At 36.9% G+C, this 14,075-nt stretch overlaps 1 protein-coding gene and 1 long non-coding RNA gene across 3 annotated transcripts in view; one reads left to right on the top strand and one right to left on the bottom strand.

Annotated features, from left to right (window-relative positions):
* Nucleotides 1-14,075, bottom strand: part of PPP2R2A (protein phosphatase 2 regulatory subunit Balpha) — an 88,601-nt gene that overhangs the window by 31,296 nt on the left and 43,230 nt on the right. For both annotated transcript variants that reach the window (XM_028519039.2, XM_036032704.1), the window contains exon 3: nt 2,431-2,528. In XM_028519039.2, the coding sequence (XP_028374840.1) occupies nt 2,431-2,528 (98 nt within the window). The remainder of the gene's footprint in view (nt 1-2,430; nt 2,529-14,075) is intronic.
* Nucleotides 5,597-7,450, top strand: LOC118502040. The gene is made up of 2 exons (XR_004904717.1): nt 5,597-5,792; nt 5,838-7,450. It is a non-coding gene; the product is annotated as an uncharacterized LOC118502040 (long non-coding RNA).

Below are 14,075 nucleotides of genomic sequence, written 5' to 3'. Positions count from 1 at the left end.
TGATCTCACCTTTAACAGGAACCTAAACAACAAAACAAAGAAACAAGCAAAATATAGTCAAAGACACTGAAACAGAGGACAGGCTAACAGTGACCAGAGGGGAGAGGGGCGGGAACTTCAGGGGAGAATGGGAAGGGTTTACAGGAACAAATATAAAGCACACATGGACAAAAACTGGGTGGGTGGAAATGGGAGGGAGGTGGGGAGACATGGATGGGTGGACTAGAATGGGAGTCAAGGACAGAAAAATGTACTTGAACTATGATTAAAATAAAATAAAACACACACACACACTAATTCTAGATAATGAATGTCTTGAATTCTTAAATGCAGTTAAGAATGCTACATGAAAAAGGAACTCCTTTTTCCCTACTAATGGCCCTTTTCAAAATGTCAGTCACTTTGCTAATTCCTTCTTAGAGTATATATTTTAAGTATTAGTTCTTTAAAATCTTCGGTGAAATGTCAGAAAAGAATCACAGGGCATGATTATTCTTTAAAATTGTTGGCCTTTTCCCAATACAAGTAAAATGTGTAGCAGTTTCAGTAACTCTATGTTAGACCTTTAATTCCAATTCATAATATTAGTGACAGACCTTCAGGAAAATAGTAAGCTAATTGCTTAATTGCTTTGACTATATTTATTGAACCCCTATTAAAGTAGACCTCCTCCATTAAATGAGTCATTTTTTCACATTTGACTTTAATAACAAACCATCTTCTACAGAAGGTGAAAATGACCTCATTCTTAAGCAAAATATTTCTAAATTCGTTTTTAATTAACATCGTAGATTTTAAAACAACATAAAACCCTCATTAAAAATGTAGACTCTCTCAGAAACCCCCAATGTAAGCCCATGTAATATCTTTCAAGATGAATTGCTTAAAAAACAAAATTAATTTTAAATGTTTTTCTCCAAACACCTTTTTTAAAAACAAAAGTGAAGTGTAGAAATCCATTGACTTTCAGTTGTTAAAAACAAAGAAACTCAAGGGCAGGAAAATGCCTATGGGAAAGGCAGTTCTAAAATCTGAATAGCAAATTAACATTCACATTTTGGTTATCAAAGCACATTGGGAAAAGGATGCACCAGAAATTCTGGGTTCCATCGCATTATTAGGGCTGTCACTAAGTAATCAAGGGATCTCTTAATACCTTGACCTTCTCATTTGTAAACATAGGGAAATTATAATGATCTGTAAGGCTGCATTTCAACTCTAAGTATTTCAAGATTCTTATGGTCAAATTTTTAGCTGTTTGAAAATAGGAACAGAAAACAGATTTTGCACACTTACTCCCACAGAATATTTTTTGTAAGAAAAGCTTTAGCCTTATTTTCATATTTTTTCCAACCAAAAATAATGATAAATAAAAGGAGATACATTTAGTGTATGTGCATCTTCTAATCAGACACTATTAATCATTTCTTTTAAAATTAAATTACCTACCTCACTGGGGTGTTGTGAGGATTAATTCATTAGTGTTTGTAAAGCACTTTGAGATCCTCAGGTCAAAGGCGCTATAGAAGTGCAAAGTAGTAGTATTATTACTAGATTCTTTGCTTATTGAAGGAATTTCACAATCTTTTAAAACCTAACTCTGTGTTATGTTTTAGACATCTATTTGTAAAACCATGTAATTTATCCATATTACTCTTAACTCTTTTTAAATATAGAGAGGGGCAGGATACATCAAAAATAATTTTTAAAGTTTAACTTTGATCTACAAATGGAGGGAAAGAGTATGGGAAATCTAGTGTGACAAATTTTGTTTAGATAAAATTTTAGTGAGAAATCTTGTCAATCAGATTTGGAAATGTGCCTGAGAGTTTTATACCCCACACAAAACAAAACCTGCTTCAATCACATATTCCTTCCTTTAAAGAGAAAACAATTTGCAAATCAGTTCCACTTTAAAAAGGGCAGTGATCTTATAAATTACATAAATATGCATGCAACTGTCATTTAAAACCTTTATATTTAAACCAGAGTGACAGTATCAGTATGGACTGACACAAAATAACTGAGTGACTTTTTCTTTAAGCTGGCTTCCCACTCCTAATCACAAAAGAGCGAACTAAGCAGTGAGAAGAGGTCAAAGCAATTTTGCTTTATGGAGTTTTTAGAGAAAAAAAGAAGGCCAAGGCTTCAAAACCAGTTAATATCTTGGATTACTCCACCACTCTCCACCCCTTTCTCCCAACAAATCTTTTTACAATGAGAAGCACTGTGTATTAAATCAAAGCAACATACACACACACACACACACAAAAGCTAAGAGAAACATGGCTATCTATACACTGGATATTCTGCTGGATAAAGACATTTCTTTTAAAAACGGCCAATGACCTCTGATGAGATCCTCCAGTGCAACAGAAGCTCCAATCCCAAGAGCAAACTGAAAGTTACATTAAAACTTGAAACACTTACCTCCTGCTCCTGTTGAAAGATGACAACTCGACCACCTTTATCTCCTGTTGCTAGTAATTCTCCAGAATGATTAAATTCTACTGTAGAAATTATATCTGCTGTATAATTGAAACAAAAGAAACAAAAAAAGACATTAGATTTTCTTTCCCAATTCAGAAAAGTTTTAGAACTGAACATGTTTTTCCTAACATATTCCAACTCTACATATCAACCTGTCATCAGAAATAATGTAAATCTAAGGTTTTTTCATGAATATTTTGGCTCATCAAAAAATTACTCTCCAGAATAAACCAATGTGACACTATTTTAACAAACACAAAAAATAAGAAATACTATTGGTTTATTAATATGTCACTAAATTCATGAATGTAGAGAAATCAACTTGTGATACATTCTATGAAACATCATTAAACATTAATAATTATCTTGCTAATTTTATTGTATATACTTTTAATAAGCTCTTTATACAAACCCAAAGATGGACTCTAAAACAGTTAAGTGTAAAAATAATTTCAGGCAGAATTTTAAGTCATAAAGTAATAAGTTCAAATTATGGCCTCTCAAACAAAAATGTGCAAATAGAGCACATTTACACCAGAAATGCTGTGTGCCATGTGCCTTCAGTGTGCACAGCTCTTCCTGTGCCTCCCAAACATTACAGAGGTACAAACTCGGGAATAATGCACCCAAAGTTGGTGCTAACTTCATGGTCAAGTTCAAATGTAATTTTGAGGTTTTTCCCTTGCTTCATGACACCAGAGCCATTTTCCTAAGGAAAAAAACTAAGTTGCAGAATTTGGCATTAAGATAAAGCAATCCACCGCACAATTCATCATTGTTATTAACAAGTTCGCCACTATAAAGCATTATGCCAAATTAGGAAAGACTCCACCATATGCATTTTAAATAAATAAGCCAACTTTTTCTACCATTCAAGGGTTATTTTCTGGTCTACATTAGCTCACTCTAAGAATTTAACAACATGGGGACTTCTGGCCAAGATGGAGGCGTAGATAGATACATTTTGCCACCTTGCACAACCAAAAGAAGGACAACAACAAATTTATAACAAAAAAAAAAAACAACAACCAGAACTGCCAGAAAATCAAACTGTATGGAAGGCTGATAACCAAGGAGTTCAAGAGGAAACATTCATCCAGACTGGTAGGAGGGGCTAAGACAGGTAGCCGGGGTGGAGAGGACTCACAGCAAGGCAGCAACTGGAGGAACAGGTGATAGCACACTTGTGTGTGGATAAACTGGGACGAACAACTGGGGAGCGAGACAGACCGTGAAACCCAGGTTTCCAGTGCAGAGAACTAAAGCCTCAAAACCTCTTACTGAAAATACCTATGGGGGTTGTGGAGGCAGGAGAAACTCCCAGCCTCACAGGAGAGTCCACTGGAGAGATCCACAAGAGTCCTAAAACATACACAAACCCACACAGCTGGGAATTAGCACCAAAAGGGGCCAATTTGCTTGTGGGTAGTGGCGGAAGTGACTGAAAGCCGGCCAAGAACTGAGCAAGTGGCACACTAATTCCCTCTTGGACCCATTCCCCACATACAGCATCACATTGCACCAACATGGGTTACCCAGCCCTGGCAAGTATCTAAGGCTCCACCTCTTACAATGTAACAGGTATGCCCAGACAAAGAAATATGGCCCAAATGAAAGAACAGATCAAAACTCCAGAAAAAGAACTAAGGGATGAAGAGATAGCCAACCTATCAGTTGCAGAGTTCAAAACACTGGTATATCAGGATGCTCACAGAAATGGCTGAGTACGGTTGCAAAACAGAGAAAAAAGTGAAGGCTATGCAAAGGGAAATAAAGGAAAATATATGGAGTGGGGGGGGAGTGGTGGAGGGAAAATAGAGACAACTGTACATGAAGAATAATATAAAACATAATATATGAAAATAAAATAAAATAAAAACACACAGGGAACCAACAGAGAAGGGAAGGAAACTGGGATTCAAATTAAAAATTTGGAAAAGAAATAAATAAATATTCAACCAGAACACAATAAAGAAACAAGAATTCAAAGAAAATGAGGAGAGGCTCTGGAACCTCCAGGACAACTTTAAATATTCCAAAATCCGAATCATAGGGGTGCCAGAAGGAGAAGAGGAAGAGCAAGAAATAGAAAACTTAGTTGACCAAATAATGAAGAACTTCCCCAATCTGGCAAAGGAAATAGACTTCCAGAAAGCCCAGGAAGCTCAGAGTCCCAAAGAAGCTGGATCCAAGGAAGCACATACCAAGGCACATCATAATTACATTACCCAAGATTAAAGATAGAGAATCTTAAAAGCAGGAAGAGGAAAGGAGACAGTTACCTACAAAGGAGTGCCCATAAGACTATCAACTGATTTCTCAAAAGAGACCTTACAGGCAAGAAGGGGCTGGAAAGAAGTATTCAAAGTCATGAAAGGCAAGGACCTACATCAAGGATGACTCTATCCAGCAAAGCTTTTATTTAGAATGGAAGGGCAGATAAAAGTGCTTCCCAGATAAGGAAAAGGTAAAGGAGTTCATTATTACCAAGCCCTTATTATATGAAATGTTAAAGGGACTTATCTAAGAAAAAGAAGATCAAAACTATGAACACTAAAATGACAACAAACTTACAACTGTCAACGAATGAACCTAAAAAGAAGAAAAACAATGAAAACAAAAACTAAGCAAACAACTAGAACAGAAACAGAATCGGAGAAATGGACATCACATGGAAGGTTTTCAGCAGGGAGAGGAATGGGATAGAATGGGAGCAAAGGTACAGGAAATAACCGTAATTGGTAGGAACTATCGACAAGGGGAGGTTAAGAATAGTACAGGAAATGGAAAAACCAAAGAACTTTTATATATACTACCCATGGACATGAACTAAGGGGGAGAATACTGGTGGGAGGGGTGGTGCAGGGCAGAGGAGAATAAAGGGGAGAAATAAAACAGGACAACTCTAATAGCATAATCAATAACATATACTTTAAAAAAGAATTTAACGATATGACTTTCTATAATAAAGAACACGATATGGCCCTGGCTGGCGTAGCTCAGTGGATTGAGCATGGGCTGCAAACGAAAGTGTCACAGGTTCAATTCCCAGCCAGGGTACATGCCTGGGTCGCAGGCCATAATCCCAGCAACCGCACATTGATGTTTTTCTCTCTGTCTCTATCTCCCTCCCTTCCCTCTCTAAAAATAAATAAATAAAATCTTTAAAAAATTTTTTGAATTACAAAAGCTGAACGTACTTGAAACATTCAATAATTAGGAAGTATAAAAGTAACCTCTAGTAGACAGACTGAAAAACTGTGGCCCACCACTGGTTTTTATAAACCATTCCATGTCCCTGGGTTCTACACCTCCTACACCAGTAAAACATGGTGTAGGAGGTCTAGAACCCAGCCATGCCTATTTGTTTATGTACTGTCTTTGGCTACAGGGTTGATAGCTGGGACAGAATGAGAATATTTACTATCTGGCCCTTTACAGAAAATGCTGGTTAACCACTGCTCTTGTGTATTAATTGTGTATTAACATTAAAATAACAAAATGGTTTATGTGGATACAAAGCACACATTGTATACTCAGATTTGTACACCTAGAATGTGCCAAGTGTTGTGCTAAATGAGTGTTTACATATTTTATCATCTAGTCCTTACAATAACACTATCATGTAGATATAATTTTAAATTTATACAGGAATATAGTGAAGTCCTGAGAGATTAAGTAATTTGCCTATTACACCTCTACCAAAAGCCAGAGCCAGGATTCAAATTTAGCAGGTGTGAGCAATCACATGGGGCAGGCAGCAGCACAGAATTCTCTACATCACTGAAAAATGAAGAGAGGCTGGCCAGTATGGTTCAGGTGGTTGCAGCATTGTCTTGTAACTGAAGCACACAGGGCACATGAAAAATGAATGGAATAATAATGTGCAATGTTCAGTTTACTGCCTCTTTTTCATTGCCCCCCCCCAAAAAAGCCCATGTTCAAGAAAAGCATCAAACTACATTGACTTTACACATTTTCTAATGACCACATTACAACTATTGCCTGTCTCTTTTTTTAGCACCTGCTACATTCAAGACCTGATTCTTTTATTTTTCAGAATATGATTAGGCTTTAAAGCTAAATAATATAGAAAAAAATTTAAATGGTTGGAACTCATAAAATTCTGTTAAGTATTTTGTAAGTATTACTGCAGCAAATAAACTCTAGAAATTCAGACATATCTGCCTTATGCAACCCAAGACAGCATAAACATTAAAATAATGAAGAGGTTCACAAAAATTCTATGAATAACCATTCTCACTTAAAATTCTGCATTCTGGATGTTATCTCAGAAGGGACCGCTCTGGGAACAGAGTGAGGGTCCATAGAAACTTGCTACAATTGCAGTTGCCACTAATGTGGTATTCTAGAAACACCTGCAACTCTCATTTCTGGAAGTAAATGAACTTATTTAGCAAGTTAGCCATACTGAATCTTATCTTTTACACATAACATTTGATTTCCCACAAAACACTACCAAGTAATCAGTCTCCTCTCCTGTTTGTTCTATTTCAGTAAAAACAAAGATTAACAAAGAACACTAAAACTAACTGCATAAACAAAGGTATGCAAAAAAGTAACCAAGAGAAATGTACAGTAACCTGGCACTTCCTTTCTAAAAGGCTGAACTGGGAAAAACAAACAAACAAACAAACAAACAAAAAAGCACCAAGTAAAAATTAAAACCCTGGAGTTGGCCTTCTGTGCTGGCCAATAGGGAATAAGACAGTCTGGATTTATCCTCTTACTAGGAATGACTAGAAAACAAACAAAATACAGGAAAAAACTTTTTTCAGACAAAGGACAACATGGAGTGCAGGACTGGCAACCCTTGGAGAAGGAGAAGGAAGTGAGCCCTGTATTTGCCCCAGCTTACTGACTGGACAGGTGGTGAGTCAGAAGAGCTCAAACCCAGACCAGTGATTTGTGGATACAGACACTGGGGGTAAGGGAAAACTGAAGCAGCCAGAATATGTGGGTAGGGAGTAGAGAGAGAAAGCTCAAGGGATCACTTAGAATTTTTGGTTGATGGATCTGAGGATATGTGGTTGATAACCCACCAGCCATAGGAAAAATCACCAGAAAGCTTATGAGGGCTTAGAATACAAGGGGGCAATACTACAATACAATAAATACAACAAATACAACACAACACAATACAATACAATACGGGCCTCCCTGCAAAATGGAAGTATCTTCTGGAGGGCAGGCTCACTGTAAAACAGGCTCCCTCCCCACCCGCTAGGTCAGTGTTGTAGGAACCCATCTGTATCAGTGTAACAGCTGGTGGTGGTGTGAGAGGCTGAGTTCTGCTTCAGTAATTTTTTTTAAAGACTCTTTGAACCTGTCTGCCCATTTAAAGATGGGCAATTTACAAGCACACCTGCCCACACTGCACTGAGCATTCAGCAGCTTTTGACCAAAACCAGCATGACCCCTGTGCTCCACCCTCCCTATTCATCCATTCTCACCCCAAGCAACTTTTTGTTTCCCCAGATAAAAAAAAAGCCCTCAGAGAGAATGTGGAAGAGGTAAAACAAGAAACAGCAGAAGTACTAAAAGGCATCAATGAGTTCAAAAACTGCTTTTTGAGCAGAGGAAAAAAATGCCTCAATAAGTGTACTGCATCACATAGAGAGTACTTTTAAGATGGTTGAAGTTTAAACATGTAAGAACATACAATTTTTCATAAATTCTATTTTTGGGGTCCCCCCTGTAGTTGGGGCTCCTACCCATGGGAATCAAGAAATCTTATTTAATGAGGCATCAGGTAGAGTCCTCCAAAGAGCATCACCTTAGTAGTTGGACTAATCAGCACTGAAGACTGAATTTGTCCTAACAAAACTTAAAAGCAAACTCTAAAAGGATCAAACTAATCTCAAGTAACTTAACTATGTGCTGAAACAAAATCCAACACTCAACAATGTAAATCCAATAGAATCCAATCTAAAGTCATCAGGAATGTAAAGAAGCACAAAAATATGACCCATAACCAGAATAACATCAAACCAGTTGAAATGCAACCAGAAATAACAAAAATGACAGAATTAAGGTCTGAGAAATAGCTTTTCTAAATGTGTTCCATATGCTCAAGAACTTAGAATTAATCATGAACATGATGAGAAATGAAAGATAAAGAACATCTTACAAGTGAAAAATATATCACCTAAAATAAAAAATACACTGCCTGCCTTGGTTCACACCTCAGTCTCTCCTGGGCACCTCCAAGACCAGCACAGGTAGCAATCATCTGCAGATTGCTTTGTAGCTCTTGCCAGGTGGCCTTGGGCAGAACACAGGCAGTGGTTCACCTTGGCCTGCACCTCTTGGGAGGTCCCAGAGCCAACATACCCTGTGGACAGTTTCGGACCACATTGAAGCATCACCACCCAACCACCACCACAAGTAACATACTCATGGGACAAGTTCAGCAGGCACCAGAGCCCCACTTAGTAAGTCCTGTTCTGTGGGGTGGGCCCCTGCACAGCTGATCCTCCACAGTGGTCAGCCAGTCCTTGCAGTTGATTAGCCTGGGGATAAACCCTTCCCACTGACGTATCAATAGCAATCAAGGCTCAACTACAAGAGGAAGGTGTACAAAGCCTACACAAGGGGTGCCCAATGAGTGTCCACCTTGGGTGATAGGGGAGGCTGTGCCACTGGACCCTCCAGGACACCTACTACATCAGGACACTCTACCAAGCCTGGGAGACACAGCAGCTGTACCTAATACAAAGAAACAAACACAAGGAAGCTGCCAAAATGAGGAGGCAAAGAAACATGGCCCAAGTGAAAGAACAGATCAAAATTCCAGAAAAAGAACTAAATAAAATGGAGACAAGCAATCTACTAGATGCCGGGTTCAAAATACTGCTTATTAAGGATGCTCAGTGAACTTAGTGGAGAACTCAATAGCATAAATAGGACCATAAGAAATGGAGGATACACTAACTGAAATGAAAAATAATTTAAAGGGAATCAGCAGCAGAATGAAGCCGAGAATCAAACTGGTAATTTGGAATATAATGAAGCCAAAAACACCCAATCAGAACAGCTAAAAGAAAAAAAAATAATAAATAAGGATAGTGTAAGGAGCCTCTGGGACAACTTCAAGCATACAAACCATATCATGAGGTCCAGAAGGAGAAAAGACAGCAAGAGACTGAAAACCTATGTTAAGAGATTATGGCAGAAAACTCCCCTAACCTGATGAAGGAAATACACATGCAAATCCAGGGAAGCAAAGAGGGTCCCAAACAAAATAAACCATACAAGACCCTTGCCAAAACACATAATAATTAAAGTGGTAAAGGTTAAAGACAAAGAGAGAATTTTAAAAGCAGCAAGAGAAAAGCAGTCACCTAACAAGAAGCTCCCATAAGGCTTTCAGTTGATTTTTCAACAGAAGCTTTGCAGGCCAGAAAGGATTTGGCATGAACTATTCAAAGTGATGAAAAGCAAGGACCCACCCTACAACAAACATGACTCTACCCAGCAAACCTGTCACTGAGAAAACTGATGAACACATAAAGAGCTTCCCAGAGAAGAAAAAGCTAAAGGAGTTCATTACTGAACCAGCATTATATAAAACGTTAAAGGATATTCTTTAAGAAGTGGGAAAAAAAGATAATATGAACAATAAAATGGCAATAGATACATATCTATCAACAACAGAATCTAAAACAACAACAACAACAACAACAACAACAAACGAACAAGCAAAAAGAGACCTATAGATACAGAGAACATTTTAACAGTTGCTAGATGGGAGCGGGTTTGGACGGAACCAGTGAAGGGATTAAGAAGTACAAATTGGTAGTTATGGAATAGTCACGGGGATGTAAAGTACAACATAGAGAATACAGTCAGTAATAGTCTGATAACTATGTATGTTGTTAGGCTGTTAGATGGGTGCCAGATTTATTGAGATGATCACTTAAGTTATATCTAATCACTGGGGTATACACTTGAAACTAAAATAATGATGTTTGTCAACTTTAATGAAATATAAAAATGATTTTTCAAATAATGAAAGATACACTGGATGGGATTAATAGATCAGGCACTGCAGTAGAAAAGATCAAGAATTTGAAGGCCTAGCAATGGAATAAAAGAAAAAAATGAAGCAAAGGTGGGAAAAAGAACAAAAAACCTGACTTGCAGGATAATACCAAGTGTTGTAATATTTTTTCATGGAGTGTCAAAAAAAAAAAGTGGAATGTATTTGAAAAAATGTCAGTATATATGTGCTCAAGCACCCCGGCACTGTAAGAAGAAAAGTCAAATCAAGTATATAGTAGGGACAACTCAGAAACCATCAACAGCCTTGTACTAGTGATGTGACTTTACAAAATAATGAAAACTTCTTTGTAAAATTCCAGTATTTCACAGCATAATCTTCCCTTGATTTACACAGTAAACTTAAGCATATACATTAAACCCATGCAAAAAATACTTAATAAAACAAAACTGAGTTGAGTTTTAGGCTTAGAAAATAACAGTAGTTTTCTAGCACCATGAACATTTGGCAGAAGATTCTGAGTCATGCAGACGAGAGGACAATTTTCTCTTGTTCGTGATTGTCCTACAAACTGTCAAATAGCTAGCACACTTGGTCCATGACTAGTAAATGGCAAATCACTAGCAAAATTACATAGAAAGAGTTTAATAGGACAAGAGTTTATTTTACATATGAGTATACCTATATAAAATAATAAATAAGAAGGTACAGGCATAGAACTCATAAATATGCTCAACCAGATGTTTACTTTATGTATTTCAGGCTTCTTAGAAATAGACGAGTTGAACAGAATCATACACTGTCTCCAAAGAGCTATGTAATTTTAAAAAACTCATACACTGAGCCAGAGTACCTTTAAGTTTTTTTTATCCTCACCTAAGGACATGCTCATTGATTTTAGAGAAAAGGGAAGGGAAGGGAGAGAAGGAGATGAAGGGGGAGAGGGCGAGGTAGGGGGGTGCAGAAGTACTGATGTAAGAGAATCATCAACCGGTTGCCTCTTGAACACACCCAAACTAGGACCAATCTGCAACCTAGGCATATGCTCAGACCAAGACTCAAACCTGTGACCTTTCAGTTTGCAGGATGATGCTCAACCAACTGAGACAAACAGGCCAGGGAGAGTCCCTTAAAGATTTCTAATTGTCTAATTATAAATTTAAAGACCATAATTTCTATCCACAATAAAATTATAGCTAAAGAATAATAACCACTGGTTCTCCTAAACCACTTGGTAATAATTATAAGACACCAAGGGCAAAGAAAAAAATCAGTACTGCAATAAAAATACTTTTAAAAGATTTACAGGAATCTAAGTACATAAATATTTAAAATAGCATTGTTTTGTAAAAAAAAAAAAAGATACGATGATCACTATAAACTAACCAACTTAAACTGAAAGAATAAAAATATTGAAATAGCACCGAGATAAAAAAAACCATAGATGATAAATGAAGTCTTTTAACAAACTCATGTAAATTGCAAAATATATATCAGATGTATTTACATACATGGTTTCTATAAAATCATTTAATTCCAGATTAAAGGATTAATGAAAATGAGTTTTACTTTTTAAAAAAATTACACAAAGTACTCTGTAAACAAAATAGATAATCATCACTCTTTAAAGTGAGACCCACTTCTGATAAAAAACCACTATGGTTATTTTAGTATATATCCTTCCAAAGTTTTTACATGTGTACTTTACATGCTCAGTACAAAAATAACAGATTTGTATTGAAAAGGAATGTTGTCTACCTTTTATCAGTGAGTTTAAACAACAGTTAGAAAGCACATTTGATTCGATTTATATAATGTTAACAAAACCATCAAAGTACCATGGAATTAGAGAGTTCCATGTTACTAGCCTCCATGCTTGATATCTATTAGCATAATAGTAACATGAAAACTCACAAATGAACTTCTACACAGTAAAGAAAGGAACAAGATACCACTACACACCATTCAAGTGACTAAAATTTTTTAAGAAAGAACAATCCCTAGTACTGACACTGAATAACTGAAACTCTCAGAGAGCTGATAGGGCTGTTAATGAGGCAACCCAATTTGGGGGAAAAAGTGTGGCAGTTTCTTATAAAGTTAAAACAAACACCATGTGACCAAACAAAGTTATTACGAGATATTTACCCAAGTCAAACAAAAACTTATGTGTGCAGGAAAATCTGGATGCAAACGTTCATAGCAGCTTCATTGCCAAAAACCACACACTACCCAAGTGATCCTCAACTGAGGAATGAATAAACAAAATGTAGTATATCCACACAATGAAATGCCATTCAGCAATAAAAGGAACTACTGATACAAGCAATAACATGGATAAAATTCAAAGTGCATTATGATAAGCAAAAGACCACACTCTAAAGGCTACATACTATGTGATTCCATCTGACATCCTGGAAAAGCTGTAACTAGAGACAGAAAACAGGTCAGGGGTTGCCAGGGGCTTGTGGTTGACTACAATGGGACCTGGAACTTTTCTGGAGTGATGGAACTGCCTTTTCTCTTGACTGGTACGTAGCATGCTTTTACCAAAGCTTGAAGAACTATGCTAAAAAGGATGAATTTCACTGTCTGTAAATTATATAGTAAGAAAACAGAATTCACCTAGCTGGCATAGCTCAACGAATTGAGCGCAGGCTGAGAATCAACGTGTCGCAGGTTCAATTCCCAGCCAGGGTACATGCCTGGGTTGCAGGACATAACTAACTAACTCTCTCTCTGTCTCCCCCCCCCCCCCACTTTCTCTCTCTAAAAATAAATAAAATCTTGAAGAAAAAAAAAAAACAACAAAAAAACCCACACCAGAATCCAGACACTGGAATCTCATCTCAGACATTTCAAAATCCTAACTGGGTGTTTTATTTATTAGTTACACAATGCTTCCTGCTCTAAAACTTTCAAAAGTCCTCTAAGGAGTACCATAAGATTTTGGGTAATCTTGGCATTCCATCTCCTCCATAATATGAACATTGAAGTATACCATCGTACTTTCTAGTACCACAGCTTTCACCAAATTCTCTATTAAGGGTAAATATTTTATACCTCCCACATATGACTATTAGCTCAGGTGTATTATCTACCTTGCCCAAAATATCTCCTCTCCTTTCCACCTCTTCCCATTCCTTCAGCTCTTCTTTATGTTGCTCTTGGGGGGTGGGGGGAAGGGAATAAAATTCATATATCTCTGGAGCAGTAGTAACACACCAGAAGGATAATGTCTATAGATCTCATAACAAAAAAAATGTGATTTTTACACAATAACTAAATAAAAGACAAGTGGACCAGAAAAAATGACTGTATTTCTAAAATCAGTTCATATAACATAGGAAGACAATTCACAGAAAAATACTAGCAGAATGTAAGGAAATATGCAGTCGAATAAAATTTTTAAAAAATTTAATAGGACACTATACTATCACTTAAGCTACAGGAAAAATACAAATTGTTCAAAAGACTGATGTTACCTACATTGCAGACAATACATATTACCTTGGGGACTTATTTCATAATTTGTATCAAAAGCCACAAAGTATTCACTCTG

This window comes from Phyllostomus discolor, chromosome 8, assembly GCF_004126475.2.
Source record: "Phyllostomus discolor isolate MPI-MPIP mPhyDis1 chromosome 8, mPhyDis1.pri.v3, whole genome shotgun sequence".
Lineage (NCBI taxonomy): Eukaryota > Metazoa > Chordata > Mammalia > Chiroptera > Phyllostomidae > Phyllostomus > Phyllostomus discolor.
Note: the sequence above shows the minus strand (reverse complement) of the source record. Positions and strands in the feature narration are given on the sequence as shown.